Source organism: Dermacentor variabilis, chromosome 7 (assembly GCF_050947875.1).
Source record: "Dermacentor variabilis isolate Ectoservices chromosome 7, ASM5094787v1, whole genome shotgun sequence".
NCBI classification, from domain to species: domain Eukaryota; kingdom Metazoa; phylum Arthropoda; class Arachnida; order Ixodida; family Ixodidae; genus Dermacentor; species Dermacentor variabilis.
The window spans coordinates 143,711,206-143,728,191 of record NC_134574.1 but is presented as its reverse complement, the minus strand read 5'-3'; the positions used below and the strand labels follow the sequence as shown (position 1 = coordinate 143,728,191).

Here is a 16,986-nt window from a genome sequence, read left to right as displayed (position 1 = left end):
CCAAATTTGTCTGCTTCGGATGCTCTAACGTATGCTGCTTACAGAAGAGCGAGGCTTCTCTTCAGGGTTGCCGATTTCAGGCAATTGTAAAAACAATCCAGGTCATACATGAAAATTTCGCTTCCAACAATCACTAGAACCGAACATTTCTCTCCAATGCCACACATTTCATTCAGATCAATCCAGGGACTATTCCAGAAAATTATTTCTGCGTTTCACATGCATTTGAAAAGGTGGCATTGGAGTTGGGCCCGAGCCAAAGCTTTCGCTCGACTTTCCAAAGAAAACGAAAACACCTGTGTGGGCTGTACTGAGCCCACACAAGTGTGGGCTCATAATTAGGTTGCGTTTTTTTACACGTACCCACAACTCACTACACGGGCCGTTTGCGCATGGCGCTTGCCGAAGGAATCGAAACCCACAACCTCGCGCTCACAAACAAAACGCCACGGGTCGCTGAGTCACAGCCGTGGGTCCCTGGGCGACGTACTGACTACAACAGCGTTTACACTGAAGACACAATAACTTTTGCAAGCGCGCTATGCAGTGAAACGTGCCTACACTCCGTTTCACACTCAGCAGGCGACGCTGCAGAAGCTACTAAAGTAGTGCGGTCATCGAAATACGCGTATCATTCCGCGCGTTTCCCAATTAACTCTCTGTTGATCTGCTGCATACCTTCTTCGCATATTGCTACTCTAACCAGAGTCATTAAGGTTGTTTGGAATCGCGCAATGTACGTATGCCCGTCTTGCTTTTAGTGTGTCACGCAGTAGGTTGTGGTGGATAGTGCAGGCGATGGCGCTGTAGAAGTTGAGCAAATGAGTGCGATCGTACAAACAACAGTGTGACTCCGCGCTTTCCGAGGTGAACAAGCTCATATATACGACGCCTTATAAATAACCATTCTTTAATATATTGCGCTACAACATACGCAATTCATGTTACGCCGAGTTGCGTCACCACTTCCCTATTTCGCGCATGCGTGTGCGACGCACTATTTTGATGGCGATCCGACGCACTATTTTGTTGGTCCCGAGCGCGGACAGTGTGAAAATATCACTACAAAATAAAATGTCGTAAGACGAACTCAAAACACAATAATGGACACAAACAAAACAAACAAAATGAACCAAACACAACGAAACAAAAACTAAAAGCAAAGGCGTAAACTGACCTGGTGGCCTAATGTGCATTTGTGGACTGCCGTCCATCATGTATCCCATTCCACCGTCAGGTCCATACGCCGCACTTGCGCCTCCTATCGTCCCACCTGCGCCAATTTCGAAACAAAAAAGAACAAAAATAAAAAAGCGAGAAAGAAACAGAAAAACGCCCGCAAATAAAAAGAAACAACTAAAGCTAAGTACTTAACCTAGGTGAACGTGTAGGAACGTAACATAGAAATTTCTGCAGTAAATTATCGGCAGTGGGAATAGAGACAAGGACACAGAGTTTCCCACTATAACACCTATAGGGAAATCTGGCGCCCCCGTCTATGGGAGTTGCGTAAGGGGCGCTGTGCTGTCATGGGAATGACGCTATATGTGTCGGCGAGACTTGTGTTAGCTGGCGTTGTAAGAGGCTTCGTCTGAAACGTGTATATGGCTACACAAATGACGCGTTCTGAAAGTAAAATCTTCATAAAAGGTTTTCGTTCATGCATATTACATCTTCCAGTGAAGGTTACTCACCTACAGTGCATAACCAAGCGAAGAAAAGCAAGAACAGACGACAAACTGCTCCAAAGCGAGCGCGAATCTTGTCTTCTGTCCTCCAACTTTAGCGGCCCCGCTGATACTTTTTACGTTTCACATAATTTCACATCCAGTAACATGTCCTCATGATTATGCAAAATATGTTTTTGTGTAACTATAAAGCTAAAACAGCTTTTTCCGTGCTGTTTTAGTAGAAAATTCAAGGTGTCCCGGCTTCAAGGTGCCCTGGCTCTCCGAGAACGATACCAATCTGAAGTCTCAATTTACCGGCATTCCCATGCATACCACAGCGCAGCAGCGCCAGATTTCCCTCTGGATTTTGTAAGGTGACGTGTAGTAGCGATCACGTGACCCGTAGAGAGTCACTCGGGCTGCTCGCACTTAGCGGTTTACGACTGGAGAGTAGCGCAACTGTCTTCCTTAGTAGGCATTTACGCGGCGAGCTCTCACACGCGCATTTCTAACCCAGTTCCACCTGGTAGCCGGTTCAGGGTGGCAAACCGGATAGTCAGATCTGGTTGACCTGTCAGCTTTCCACACGATATCCGCTCTCCACAAACAAGACTGTTTTCGCTGTGTGGTGGTGGTGCTTTAAGCAGCTGTCGTTGTTGTTCGAGGCAGCGAACAGAGACGAAACAAAAAGAGGATCGTCGACGCATTCGTGCGCTCCTTCAGGATGTAGTACGTGATGGGCTACGTAAAGAAACATGTGCAGCTTCCCTGTACAAGAAAAAAAAAAAAAACAACTGGAAGAGGCAAGCGTTCTTCGTCGAAGAAATTCACGAGGATCACGTTTAGTACACATATTTCGTTTGCGCCTCTCCAGCTTACGTCTTACGTTATCCAAGAAAGGAGTAATTTCCAAGAACCCATCTGCGGTTGAAATGGTGCCGGCTCTATATTGGTTGGCTGCGTTTGTTAGAACGACATGCAAAAAGAAAGGACAGTGCAAAATTAGAAGAAGCAGAGCATGCTTCATATATATATATATATATATATATATATATATATATATATATATATATATATATATATATCAGATATCACGCTGCCGCTCCAGCGTACGGCATGCGTTGTTCTTGCACGATATATTTGTGACGTTTCGTCTGGCGGACCGGCCTTTGACGTTTGACAAAAACATCAGAAGTATACTGTGCAAGAGCCACGTATGTCGCACGTACTTATCTGAAATTATATATAATTGCAATACGAATTTGGATACTAATATTTCGGAGCGTTAGCAACGTGACTGTACAGTTTATTTCTTGTTTGTTGTTTCTGTCGGAAGGAATCGCCAGCAATTGACGTCAAAATGGAGAACTTGAACTTTATCTGTATCTATACAACGTACAGATGAGAGGGGTACAGACAAAACGCCGTTCTTTGCCTGTAATAGCTTTCTGGCTAACATTTATTTATTTTTGCCTGAGCACAAGATGATGACTGCGCACCTCATTTGTGTGGTGTGCTCGGAGATGACTCTCTTTCGATTTATTCTTTTTATCGCTAACATGACTGCTGGTATAGGCTTGTGCTATGCCACTCTTCCCATTTTTTTTTTGGCAAGCCTCCAACATTTTCAAGCCACCTTTTGCGGCTTCGAAAATAATCAGATAAAATTTAAACTTCAGCGTTTTCCTAAAATATCACAAACTGCACAGCAATAATCCACCTCCGTCTCCCCCGCAAACACCCTCCCCCCCGTAATAATTATTCTGCGCATAGTCTCCGAGAAATGTATGCGCACAAAAGCGCGCCGCCTGATCTCTGAGGCCATGTTTTTGCGTGCAGAGTTCTTTTGCTAGACACGCTAGGAAGAGATTTGTCAATGTATACCTTCTTCGGGCAACGTAAGAATGATGGGGCAGCACATAGAGTTGACTAATGTTCTTCATTCTGGCTTAGAATGACCTTGTGCGTTGTAATATCAACGTCCTTAAAAACTCAGTTTGAATTGAACGATCATCACACGACAATAATAAGTCTCATTTACGCTCTATTGCAAGACTGGATTGTTTCTCCCAGTCTTCGAAGGAGTACCGACACGCATATTTTTAGAGATGTGGCAACTGTACCGTACGTTTCTCGCGCATAAAAGCATGAAATACACTCTCAGGCAAAGTTACACCCTTTGGGGTGTATCTCTGCCACACAACGATAATCGCCATCTGCCTTGCTTGCGTTTCCTTTCTTGAAAACGCCGCGCCCGCTACTTTCCTGTGGGGAATGCTATGCCATGCTGATAACGCGCATGCCGTTCGTTACTGGAAAGTACCGGGCTCGCCGCGTTAAAGAAAGGAAATGCGCACAAGACAGATGACGATTATCGTTGTGTGGCAAAAGGGTGTGCAGAAGAGTGTATAGCTAACATGATGGTCGGGAAACACAGTAGATATTTTGATATGATGCTTGTATTGGGTCTCGAAACTCGGGGTATTCCACATCATGGCGGCGTCATAACGCGGAGCAAAACTTACCGACATCATGTCAAAACAATACTAAGTACGGCGACGTCGCTCATGAAAAAAAAATATGACCAAGGAAACAAAAAAAAAAAAGACGGACCACGTGTTAAGGATCATGTCATCGTCGACACTTCACAGAAGCAGCTAAGAGAATATATACCATGGTTGGACCATTGCAATACCACCTCTGTGTCCTCTATGGTTAAAATCCACTCTGTAAAGTGGCGCCACCAATGAATGCGGCGGCCACACTGAGGTGTCTCGATGCCGGACACGTGGTATTAAGGCACCCCACGCTACTCACGCGTACGTCTTCCAGTAACCGAGTACCTCGAAAACTGGGAAATGCTTACGGACAAGCTAGATTTACGCGAGTGCCTAAGTTAACACAATACAAAGGCGGCGCTTTTTTCACAGGCGCAGATGGACAGGATTCGTCTAAGGTTTCGTGCTAGTCTAATGGGTCGACTGATAGCGTTTAATGTCGCGAAGCACCTGAGACGATATAAGCCCTTATCAAAAATGAATTCCGGTATCCTACGAATGAGACGCTGTAGATATTTAGTGTAGACCACTCTTGCCTTCCGTCATAGTAACTACGCACCATTATAGCAATAAACTAAGGTCCGGTAGCCTATGAATTAGACCGTCTAAGGATTTAGTGCAGACCGCTTTGCCTTCCATTGCGGTAACTATGCTTCATTATATCTACAAATTAAAGTAGTATAGAAATTATAAGTCTTAGACGCGCTGTGTACACGGCTTTGGCGTTCTATATAGTTGTTCATTTGGTTAATTGTAATCATCAACAGATAAAGGTCATTACGAAGTTTATTTCGTTCGCGAGGTGTTTGTTCGCGTAAGCTACGCAAACATGAGTGGAGGAAACAAAAATATAATGCCAGGAGACCGCACGTTCACTCTGAACAAACTTATCAGGCAGGCATCGCTGATACTGTCTAAATCGACATCGTAACGGATCGGCCCGAAATTATTTGGCCCGAGCTGAAGTTTTTTTTTTTTTCCTTTAAACACCAACCCACAAGTCGTTAAACAAGATAGTTTCTGCACCCAACCGACCTCGAAGTGCGGCCGGGAAGGCCTGTGATCGAACCCGCCACCTCACGCTCCCCAGCAGATCACAACAGCTACTATACTGAGCCTACCTCCCCCCCCCCCCCCTCGAGCGGCAGACCGGCATGCGACTTATCTACAGACTCCGCGCAACCACCTCGACTGGTTTAAACGCAATGTCGAAAGCTCAATGCTAACTTCCGACAGCAAAAAGAAAAAAAGAAATCCGGCACAATAACGCGGTTACGCAAGTTAGCTCTTTCATTATTTATTTACTTGTCGCTTCGCATCACTGCACATAATACACACAAGCTCACCCTACGCTCATCAGCTTTGTGAGGGCGCGCTGAAGTCGGGGCCTTCTATTGTCGCGTACCCGCAACGAACGCTCCTTCCGGAAGTAGAACGTTAATGGATAAACTCATTTCCGCCGCGCAGGGAGGAAAGTTGTGCCGTGAGACACAGATCAATCAACTTCTCCGGACGGCGACAGACAAGCGCGAAAAGTGCAAACCGAAACAGAAAACGAAGTGATTATACCTTTTTTTTTTATTCCGCTCTCAGTGAAGAAGAAGCAAAAAGAATGTTTTAGAGGAAGGGCGTGGACGCAGTTGCAGAGCAGCGACCATCACACGCCCGATTCGTGTCGGCAACTTTTTTTGGCGATCCTTAATTTTGCCCGAGAACCACCGCAGCGAAAAAGAAAAGGATCAATTCCTTTCTTTATGCTACCCTCCGTTCACAAGGAAAACCAGAAATTTTGTTTCTCTTTCTCTCTCTGAAAGTGGGCGCGGGCCACCGGTTGCAAAGCGTTGACGAGACCACGGCCGATCACTACCCGTCACTTTTGGGCGGTTTTAGTTTTGTCTGTTCAATGGAAACACGGAAGGCCTGTTTTAAAACTTTGTACACAGCGAAATATATCGTAGCGACACGTTAAAGGGAGTGAGAACGAATGCTGTTTCCTTACTGTCGGCGCAACAGCTCGCAAAAAAAAAAAAAATATATGGAGTAGGAGAACGTCGCATTCGCTCTATTCCTTCTCTATGTTGGCGCTGCGATATTGAGTGACACACGCTGTGTCAATTTAGTGACATAGCTATAGGCTCAAATATTAATTTGCGATATTTATGGAGCCAATTTTCGCACAAATTTTAGACTATTTTTGTCATGACTATAGGCTGTCTAACGCAGGACAGCTTGTAGACGTACTGCGTTGCACCGCTATTCGACTAAATGTATGTAGGCTTTCTGTAAACAGGCTGCTCGGAGTTTGTAAAGCTCAACAGATGAAAAGGAATGGGCTCGTGAGCCACTTTTGTTTGTAGACTGTTTGAGCGCATAAATGACGTCCAGCCAGAAAGGATAACACTGTTTAAGAAGTAAACGCGGTATACAATAAGTTTGCAGACAATGCAATATAAATTGAATGCACATAATAAATACATTTCGTAAGAGAAAGCCCATCATACTTATGGCGATATAGCAGCAAGCCAGTGTGCTCATATGCCAAGACGCTCAATAACAAAGAAAAGAAAGCCGTCTAACACACCCGCAGGGTTTTTTTATAGGCCTCTGTGCACCCCGTGGAGTATTCACGCGACGTTTGCGGCGGTCTGTTGGTTTCATTCGGTACGAATCAAACGCGAAAAAAAAAACACAGGGTACAGCACTAAGAGCCAGCAGGCTCAAAGTGCCGTGTTGCCGAATGACTATCCAAGTCGAAGAAGATGCGCAACTCTTGCAATACTCTTCCCGACAAGCCTTGCCGCGTGAGCGTTTGTTTAAAAACTCTGCAACGCGGCAGTCTCCACGATCTGCGGCTCGCACGCATCGCGGAGGCTGCGCAATGCACTGATTACAGAACGCGCCAGAGGCAGAACAAAGGAGAACAACAGCAATGACTCCAAAGAAAAAAAAAAGGAAGAACACAGAAGAAAGGGGAGGGAGGGGGGCTGCAGCAAGCAAGCAGAAGAGGAACGCCGTATACTCACCAGCTCGATTAGACTGATCGATCATTGGTTGCACGATTCTTCGCCTCGCGTTAATGAACCTGCAAAAGACAAAAGAAAGAAAAGGAGCAACGTTAGAACTCGATCGACTTTATTTTTTTTTATTTAATCTGGTTCGTATTAAAGCGAGACTCTGCGATTTCGCGGAACGTTCAAACAAGATTGTGATCTTGAAACGACCCAGACGGCACGTCCTTGGAAAAGCCAGTTCAACATTACCGTACTCATATTCACGCTTGTTAGCATGTAGCTATGTATAGTATCTAGTGGCTCTGTCATAGACATCTAAGCGTCGCTGTGAACATTAACGTTGGTGCGGAGTAACAGTACAGAATAGTGCAAGCGTCGTATTTCAGCGTTCGCGCCAACGTCCTAAGCTGTCTCGGTCCATCTCTTTTATGTGTGCCGATGCACTGGACAGCCGTAAACACGTAAATGGTGCTAAGGTACTGCACTAAACTGTCAGTTTATGTTGAGCAGGTTATCGGATGCATCGAAAAGGTAACCAGTGTTCTATTTTAATGACTCAGCGGGCATTCAAGTCGGGGAAGCATTGTTGATACTTGCAGGGAGGATGATTTATCGAGACAAACAAGTTTGCCGACGTAGTGCCTGACGCACTGCAGGTGGGATTCGGTATCTCCGGGGGAGGCTTTCGCCCCTGGAATGAAGCTTCATAGTGACAGTGATGGTGATGATGATGCGAAGGAGACTCCAGGTACACTTTGTCACGGGTTTCTAAATGCACAAACACCATTGCGTTCGCAAAGTAACGAGCCAGCGAAACGAGGTAACGTAGAAAAGCGCGGAAACACTCCTTGCGATGCACGGCGCTACAGGTATTTTCCCGTTTCCCAACAGTAGCGCCTTAGAGCGAAGATGCTAAAAAGTTAGTTTAACTAACTACAAGAACAACTGGTCGCCAACAATGGCGGACCCCATTACGTGCAGAGAAAAAACTGCGCCCCGGTGACCTCGTAAACAACGACCACCGGGTACACGAAGGGCGGGCAATCAGGCATCATTCGGTACGCAAAAAAAAAAAAAGAAAAACGATGTGCGCAGCACATGACCACACCCAGCGTTCTGCCGCCAGAACATCGTACACGTCATTAGGCGTATCGATGCGGAGCAGTTAAGAAAGGCGGAGAACACGCAGCTCAGGCCAATGAAGTCGAACCCCACTCGAGGAAAAAAGAAGCACCACGTTTGTCTTTGCCGCTTCTGCTTCTGCGATAAACCAGACGACCGGGCAAAACGATCAGGGGATAATGCGAAAGCAGTCGTCTGCTTAACGCTCCCGGTTCTCTAACGCCAGACAAACCACCGGGAACTAATCGTACACGGACGAAACTCCACAGGTCCGCCTCCTCCAACGTTTTCTTCGAAAAATACTCGCATCCCTGGCGTGCCTACTTACCTGCCCACTATATATATCTACCCGCATAACCACCCGTCCTCCATATCTGCTACCGCGTGCCCCACCGGAGAGCAGAAAACGAGGCCTCGTTTACAAACGCACACACACAACCGCACACGAACGCGCGCGCGCGCGCGGTCTTTGACGCCTTCGCGCCATCGGAGCCCCATAGCTATACGCTATCCGGTTCCGCGGGGAGGGCTTCCATTCCTTCCAAAATATCCACAGGTCGGCCATTACCACTTGTACACCCCCTCCAAGCTAAAACACACCGGCGCAGAAGCGCGGTGCGTCCTCCTCCTAACGATGATGACGCTCCTTTTCCCAGACCGAGACGCTTCTTCCCCGGCCGCCCACTCCGCAAACCCTCCTGTTACCTCTCAGGAGAGCCCACTAAGAGACGTAACGACCCGTCATTTTCGTTCCACAGGACGCTGCGGAAGAGAGAAGCGAGCGAGTGTGTGTGTGTGTGTGTGTGTGTGTGTGTGTGTGTGTGTGTGTGTGTGTGTGTGTGTGTGTGTGTGTGTGTGTGTGTGTGTGTGTGTGTGTGTGTGTGTGTGTGTGTGTGTGTGTGTGTGTTTGTGTGTGTGTGTGTGTGTTTGCGCTCGCTCGTGCGTGCGTGCATGTGTATGTGCGCGTGCGTGATCGGCACGTGGCAGTATGTGTGTGTGTGCGTGTGTGCGTAGATCTATAGAAAGGCAAGAATGAGCGGTGCCGTGCATGTGGAATGACGCAGTACGCCTCTCGGACAATGCGCGCTACTGCGCGCTTTGCAACACTTTCTAGACACGCGCTGTAGATTCAGCCCATCGCTGAATTCACCTCCGTCTGTACTTCGTGGCGTAACTCCTGCCTCGTCACGCACCATCCTCTATGCGCATTGTCCCAAACCGCCATCTTAGCACCGGAATAGAAACCGCCCCGTCGCTATCGACACCAAGCGCTGACAGCGCACCCTGGCTTTCTCCTCTCGGGCGATGAATACTTGATGTTCTGTAGGGCCGCTCCCCGTAGAGATGGTTTCGGAGCCCCCTAACGACCTTTCGGGAGGGAGCCACTGTGGAGCGCCTTATCATCGGCGATCTTTTTCTCTTAACGTGCCCGCTCACAGTCTCAGCCAATCGTTCACTGTCGTAAACACCAGCTCTCCCCCGCTCCCCGAGTGAATAACAAGAACCGAGTGCTCTACTAGCAAATGACAGCGGCTTAATGATGCCATCAGCGAGGGAGCGAAGAGACTGAACTGTTATCGCTACAGGTGAGGACCTAGAGCCCTCTTAGCTATGAATTTAAACAATGTGCAGATTGCCTATACACATCTTGCAGACAGGTTTGCCTGTTCATGGGCCTCGCCTTTACGCAACATAAGGTCTATAGGGAAATACACTTTTTACAAGTCTGTTTTCTTTTGGTATTTGTGGTTCACAGACTTTACAGAGTAGGTCATTTAAACTATTATTAAATTGTGGGGTTTAAGATACCGCAACTGGACAGTGAACCGCCAGGGGTTGTTTCACGCTTACCTACACCATAGTAAACAAGTGTTCTAGTATTAAACCCCCACCGGAAAGCGGCCACCGCGACCAGGAGTCGAACCAACGAACTCGTGCTCAGCGCTGTTAGGAATAGCCTGCCGAGGTGACAACATGCAAGTTTTCTCAGCCAGCTGCAGCTGCGAGCGTTGCGAGCTTCCCCGAAGAGAACCAGGCAAGCCTATCACAATTGCTGCGGTGACTGATTTCGTAGGGACCTCGAGGTGCCGCTTCAACACCCCCTCAGCGCCGTTGTGACTAAACGCGATCGGCGGACCAACTACTGTTACTGAACCCGCCACCGCCGACAGGGTCTCTCTGCAGCAAGAAGAGCTTCCCTAACAAAAGGGTGCTTTGCGGTACGTGGGCCCCAGGATTCGTCACAGTCTGCTGACACTCGTGGCGACTACAGGAGAAAGCCAGCTCTGGAATTTAGAGGCGCCGGCTGGGGTCAGGCGTGACCATCTGGCTACGAGGACGCGCTCAACTCGGGTTCTGGGAATGCAAAGTGCGTACGTGTGTGTGTGAGCACTCCTCCTCCAAGTCGGGTCGACTACGCCCCAACGACTATGGACAGTCCGATTGGACAGCCGTTTCCCTCACCTAGGGATCTCGGGAGCACGGAGTGCTTATAAGCGGCTGTTTGTCGGCTGCTAGAGCGTGCTCGTCATCACAGTGTGCTCTGTGATCGTGCTTGTGAGCTGTGTGCTCGTATGCTGTATGCGTCGTCTTGCGTGCTCCATTTGGGAGTCCCGCTAGACTGTCGAATGTATCTCTTGTTTAAAATGTAAATACTGTGCCCTAATACTCGTGCCCTAAGCTTACAGACTGTGTATAGAGATGATGCGCAGACTTCGTAGAAAGGAAACGACTGGAATTTCTGCGACCTGTCTCAACATTTTTTGGTGGAATTTACCTATACGAAGACAGTGTCTTACATCGGGGAGCCTCGGCCGCATCTGCGTTTGCTTTGGGTCGTTCAAACTTGTACACGTATCTTTACATTCATTCCTCTAAGTTGTGCTCCCGTTTGTAGACATTTATAGCAAGGCCCAACAATGACGAACGGCCACCAGCTCAATGTCGCATTCGGAGGTGAATGTCTGGGTCCTTGCTACGGTGCTGAGTATCCTTTCTCGAAGCAAAGGCAAATTCTGGCTCTAGCAAAAGAAATTGCGCAAGGAGAAACACATCGCAAAAACAGAAAGAAGCGTACGAGAGCAAGAAGACGGAAAGCAGGAGACCTCGATTTGGACCGCGGGTCCATTTTCGATGATGGATCGTTTCCCTGCTTTCCTTCTCATTCCGTCTCTCGCGTGTCTTCCGAGGAAGAGAATGCATCGCGAGAGAGGGCTTCTAGCGCTGGCTATAGCTCCCCGCCGTAATGGTTTTCCCGTGGCCCAAATCTTGCGACTTGAACGATAACGAGCAGCCACCGGAGGGCTCAAGTTTATCGTTTCCGCGAAGCCTTATTAACCTTCCTAACAGTTTTCGTCCCATAATCGTCTCTCGGTGAAGCTGGATACCACTGGATGCCCGAGGGTGTTCGCCCAGATCTGCAGATCTCGCTGCGTACGTGAGGGAAATACGAATGACGAGCACCATTGCAAAAGCAAACACTCGTAAAAATAACGTGCGAAAGGAAGGAAGTGAAAGTGACAGAGAAGAAAGGAAAGTGACAGAAGCAATTGATTCATGGATTGATTCATGAAGGTTAGGTGATACGCCGTAGCGAAGGGCTCCCGATTGATGTCGACAACCTCCGGTTTTCTTTCCTTTTTTAACGCGCAGCCGGAGAACGCGCGTTATACGAGCGCTTTTGAGTTCCGCCCACAGGAATTTGAACACGACGAGTCGAACCTGCGACCTCGTGCGAAGCAAACGCAACGCTACGTAGTCACTGAGCGACCGCGAAGCGTGAACCAACCACTCGTCAATATCAGCAAAAACATCGCGTTGGGCTGTTCCAGCTTGAACATAAAGCCCAGCTAGTCCTCACCAAGGCGTTAGTATGCAACCACTTCTTGAGTCGCCCCGAGTGGTTTATCTTGACTCCCAGGCTGCAACTTTCTCAACTTGCATCGTAAAATGGAGGCTCAAAACTACGCGGATGCAACGCAAGCTTGTTGCCACCGTGTCATATTTTGATGATGATGTCGAGCGTCGGCTGGCGTATGAAAGAAGCATTCAAGTATCACGCATCCGCTATAGCAGCATCATCCAGGGACCGTAGGCACGTTCCCGCTCATCTCCGCGCTACAAACACGAGACGACATCCAGGCGGAGCCGGTCCTCACGATAAACGAAAGTCCTTTCCTGCTGCGCCTCGCGGAGCGCAGCATTCCAACCCTCGTAGCTACACAGCTTTCCTTTCTGTCCCAACGCGCCCGACCAAGAGCGTCGTCGCACCGAATGCAATTAGTCCGCCAAACGCACAAAGCCACACCTTCCCCCACCATCTTCTCTGCTCTGCCACTGGCAGTGGCTTTGCTTTCTTCCTCCGCCGTACCCTTCACCAGGTTTCCCGAGCTCCCGCGCCACGCGTGCGAGTCGGGGACGGGGAAAACGGAACCGGGGAAACGGGAAGGGAGCAAAAGCACAGCGAGCCAAGCAGGGGAGAAACGCTTTTCACCGGTGGATGCGGGGAGAACGGGAGCCAAAGTTTTGGACAGGTTCGTTAATGACGACGCCTCTCGCTCCAACAACGCGCCAGCGAGCGCACATACAAGCGCAAACTCACGCGCGGTTGCGCACGAACGCACACACACGGCTAGCGCTGCAGGCTCGGCTAGGCTCGAGCCTATGTTGGAGCGAAAGGAGGGGAAGTCACGCGGGCGGCGGCCAACTTCGTAGGTGGCGCTGCAGTAGGAGAACAAAGGCCGAAGCGCGTCGCGCGGGCGTCGAGAGGGTGCTGCGCATTGAAAGTGGAAAGCGTCGTGGCGTTAGTTGAGAATACTCCCTCTCTTAAGGAGTTGAGGAGTTACTCGGCGCTTCCAGACGGCCGCTTTCTGCACTCCCCAGAAGGCCCGTCCTGGTCACTCTCCCTCCGCTACGCCGTTTTTGCCTTAGAAAACAAGGCGATTCACTGCTGTTTTCTCGCTGTGTAATGAGTGTTTTTCGTAACATCGTTGTCAAATCTACGAGGAAAGACCTTTCACGGGCGTAGTTATGCGAAACTGCGGTGGCTGGAAGCTTCCGCTTCCGGCAAACGGGGCGCAGAGCGCGCTTGTTCAGTATCCTGCCGGTCGCAGCTTATCGAAGCGACAGACCGTATGAAAGAACGCGCGCTCAGTTGAGCTCGACGTTGCTCTCTGTTGCAAGGAAGCACACGCAACTGCTGCTGAACACAAAGCTCACGGGTTCAATCCACCGATTGTTTTGCAGCGCAGGTAAAATAGGAAAGAGGGGGGGGGGGGGTATTGTACTTAGGTATGCGCTTAAGGTACGAGGTAATTGAATCGATCGGAAACCATCGCCGATTGTGATGCTTGATAATATCTACAACACACCAAACTGTTATCATTAATTAGAAAGTTCGCTGATCGCCATCATTACGTTATTTTTTTTTCTTTTTAGCTTATCTATATCACCAACAACCCGTCGCCATTATACCTTCGCTACGTTACTTTTTCGGGTGTTCTTCAAATTAAGACTTCCATGCTTTGACAACGAGTCGAAATGAACGCTGACAACGCGGCAAGGTGTTCAAAGCACGCAGAACCAATTACAATGCTACGTCTCGTAAACAGCTAGGAGACGTCGCACAGACCAAACTTGATAGCTGCGCTGTCAGTGAGCGTTACCTGACAAAAAAAAATCACAGAGCACTATAGGTGACGCGAAAAATATTGCGCTCATCGAGGAGGAAGAGCAAAAGAAAGGACGGAACAAAATAAGCTGTATATGTGAGAAAGTCGGAACAGAATCCAATCTATTTAGTCCACGCGAAGGAGACCGACGACGCGATGTCGCCGCGTCGCCCACAGGCAGGCGGGCCCGTGCATGCGCCGACTGGCGTGCGTGTCAGGGCGGGAATGACATTTCAATATACGAAATTAATGGCCCGTCTCTCGCATTCTCTCCGTCTTCTCGCAGCAAAACTGGGCTCCGCGCTTTTCGGCTACGCTATGAAGGTTATACTAAGAGATAAGAAAGACCGCGTGACAGTTCGCAGTAACGACGGCGGAAGCGGCAGCAAAAGCATAGCAGCAGTTGAGGCGGCAGTTACACACATACGAACAAAACGGGAAATGCTGCTGGCGACGAAATACAGCTGGGAAGAAAGATAAGAAAGTTCGTAAAAGGAAATGCAGAAAATGGGAAGAGACGTCAAAGTTTGTAAGAAGAAATCTAAAGTGGAAAGCGCAAAACGAGACTGGAGTATAAGCTGGCTAGCTGGTGCTATAGGAGGGGCTTGACAGAAAGGAAATTAGGAGAGGTCGGAATGGATCGCTCCGCATAAATCACGCGCCGGGTGTTCCATAGCAACGTCAGACGTGAGATAGCAAGCCTTACAGGGCTTGCTTCATAAGCCTTGCACCTTATGAGGCCCTATAAGGCTCAAAATCGTTACTTGTCAGATTCGCTTTGATTATATTACACTTACAGTGAGTCCCGCGTAGAGGGGCTCCCGCATGCAGTTTTGTGTTGCGAACTCTTTTTTGCAGACTCCTGCCAAATTATTTCAATGTTCCATAATAAAAATGAATTCACTTAAATTGAAAACTATCGCTATCCCCGTTGGCACTCTCACGCGTCATGTATGGAAAAAACCCAGAATTCTTGAAAGATAATGTCCGCTGGTGACCATCATTCTTAGCTCAACGCTTACTGAATTTACTGTCCTCACAAAGAAATTAAAAAATGAATCTGCATAAAAACGAACACACAAGGAAACGGGTGATTTCCTTTGAATGTCGAATAAACATGCGCTTCATGATACTGTATTAAAAGCGGTGCGATGCACGTAGACTTTCAATTCATTGACATTAGTGAAAAAAAGACGATTTACAGTAGCTGTTACGATATTAAATCTTGCGATTCAGTTTCAACTTGTTTGTGACTCTTTTATACCAATGTGCATAACATGAGAGTCTTATCCTTTCTACATTGTTTTGTGATAGTATATGGTTTTTGATAACTGAATTCACATCTCACCTGAAGAAGCAATAGTGACTGGGAAATGCAGCGGCGTTCTAATGGGAAGCATCAGATCTCATACGACGCTGCCGTATGGCTTTCAGAGAATTTGTAGTAAAGGTTCGATTACACATACATATAAACTCATTACAAGAATTGTAAACTTGAAGTTCTGGTTAACGCGTTGTTGCTCCAGTTGTGGTTATTAGTACAAGAAGCAGCTACTACGCATGGTCTGCTGTTTGCTACAAGCTATCTCCCGTCCTTTGTCTGCTCGTCTAGTGTTCTGGCAGACGAAATTCTTCTTGAGTAACTCAGCAGCTGATCCTGGTATTGATACACTTGTGTTTATTAGCAACAATCAGCACTTCTGCTCCATTCGCCGTCTGCTACATGGCAGGATCAGTTCCTTCGCGCACCCTTCTGGCAGCCACGAAGTAAGTTATCTGCTAAAACGGCAGACGAAATCACTCCTGGCTTTCTTACGCCAGAAGGCAGACAAGAATTTTCTGGTCCGTCTTTTAGCGCAAGAAAACCAAAATCTGAAGCAGCAGCTCGGAATTCAACTCCTGCGTGTGCAATCGTTCAACATTTTCACGTGAAAGAAGCTTTATGCAGCGCATAATACAGGCAGAGAAGTAGACAGACATCGATGGCCCGGGAAGTTTCAACAGCGCTCCTTACAATTCCCCTGCAGTACTTCACTACCCCACCATTCAACCCCCGCTTCCCCAACGAACTAATCAGGTCCTACACTTTGCTGTCTGGTGCAAGGCCGTCCATACGTATTCGCCTGGGCAGGCGAAGTCCACCTTGCGTTTCTTGCATCAGAACGCAGAACTTCTAGACCGTCTTGTCGAACAAGAAACTCAGAATTTGAGATAGAAACTCGGCATTAAATTACAACATACACGCGCAGACGTGTACAACTGAGCAAGCATGTACAAAAGCAAATCACGCACAGTTGCGACCACCATCAACCACGCACACGCCTTCTCCTTCATTTTCGAAAATCCCGCAGTCGCCTCATGAAATGGCTTCGTGAGAAAAAAACTTCTATCACACAAAAAGTGTAAAATGCAGAGAAAGAAAGTGCAACAAAATAACAAAAAGAAAAGAAAAGGAATCTTCGTCAAGCGAGATCTCTAAGTTCGGCTCCACAAAAAACGCCTCTAGCCACTTCCTTCACTTATCTCTATGTTTTTTTGTCTGTCATATTTCGTTTTCTTGCTTCTCCCGCTGCTGCGACGCTGCAGCAAGGTCCTCTTTTCTGTCGAATGACAAATGACATATCTGGTGTCCCGTCCGCTTCGCGGCTCTCCATCATAGACACAGCAGAGAGTAAGGAGGAAATAGCTTTATACGGGGATGAGTAAGGGCTACATAACGCCTCGAGCCATAGAGTACCCTCCCACGTTCGCAATCGCGCCTTTCTTAGACGCGCTAGAGGGTCCGCAGTGGGAAAGTTGGGGTGGGGGAGCAAGGGCACGGGAAGGCAGAAAGAATGGACGGAACGGCAACGCGAGCAGTGAGATATGAGCCTGCGACACGTATACTTTAGCCGAAGAATAGAGGAGCAGAAAGAAAAGAACCTGATGAGTGTCGATATACGTCCATTTTCTTTTT

General features: G+C 48.1%; 1 protein-coding gene across 4 annotated transcripts in view; it reads right to left on the bottom strand.

The window, feature by feature from the left end:
* The window catches only part of hth (Meis homeobox homothorax), a 404,490-nt gene that overhangs the window by 10,626 nt on the left and 376,878 nt on the right, over window positions 1-16,986 (bottom strand). For all 4 annotated transcript variants that reach the window (XM_075699492.1, XM_075699491.1, XM_075699494.1 and 1 more), the window contains 2 exons: window positions 7,252-7,310; window positions 1,178-1,273 (listed from right to left, as the gene is read on the bottom strand). In XM_075699492.1, the coding sequence (XP_075555607.1) occupies window positions 1,178-1,273; window positions 7,252-7,310 (155 nt within the window). The remainder of the gene's footprint in view (window positions 1-1,177; window positions 1,274-7,251; window positions 7,311-16,986) is intronic.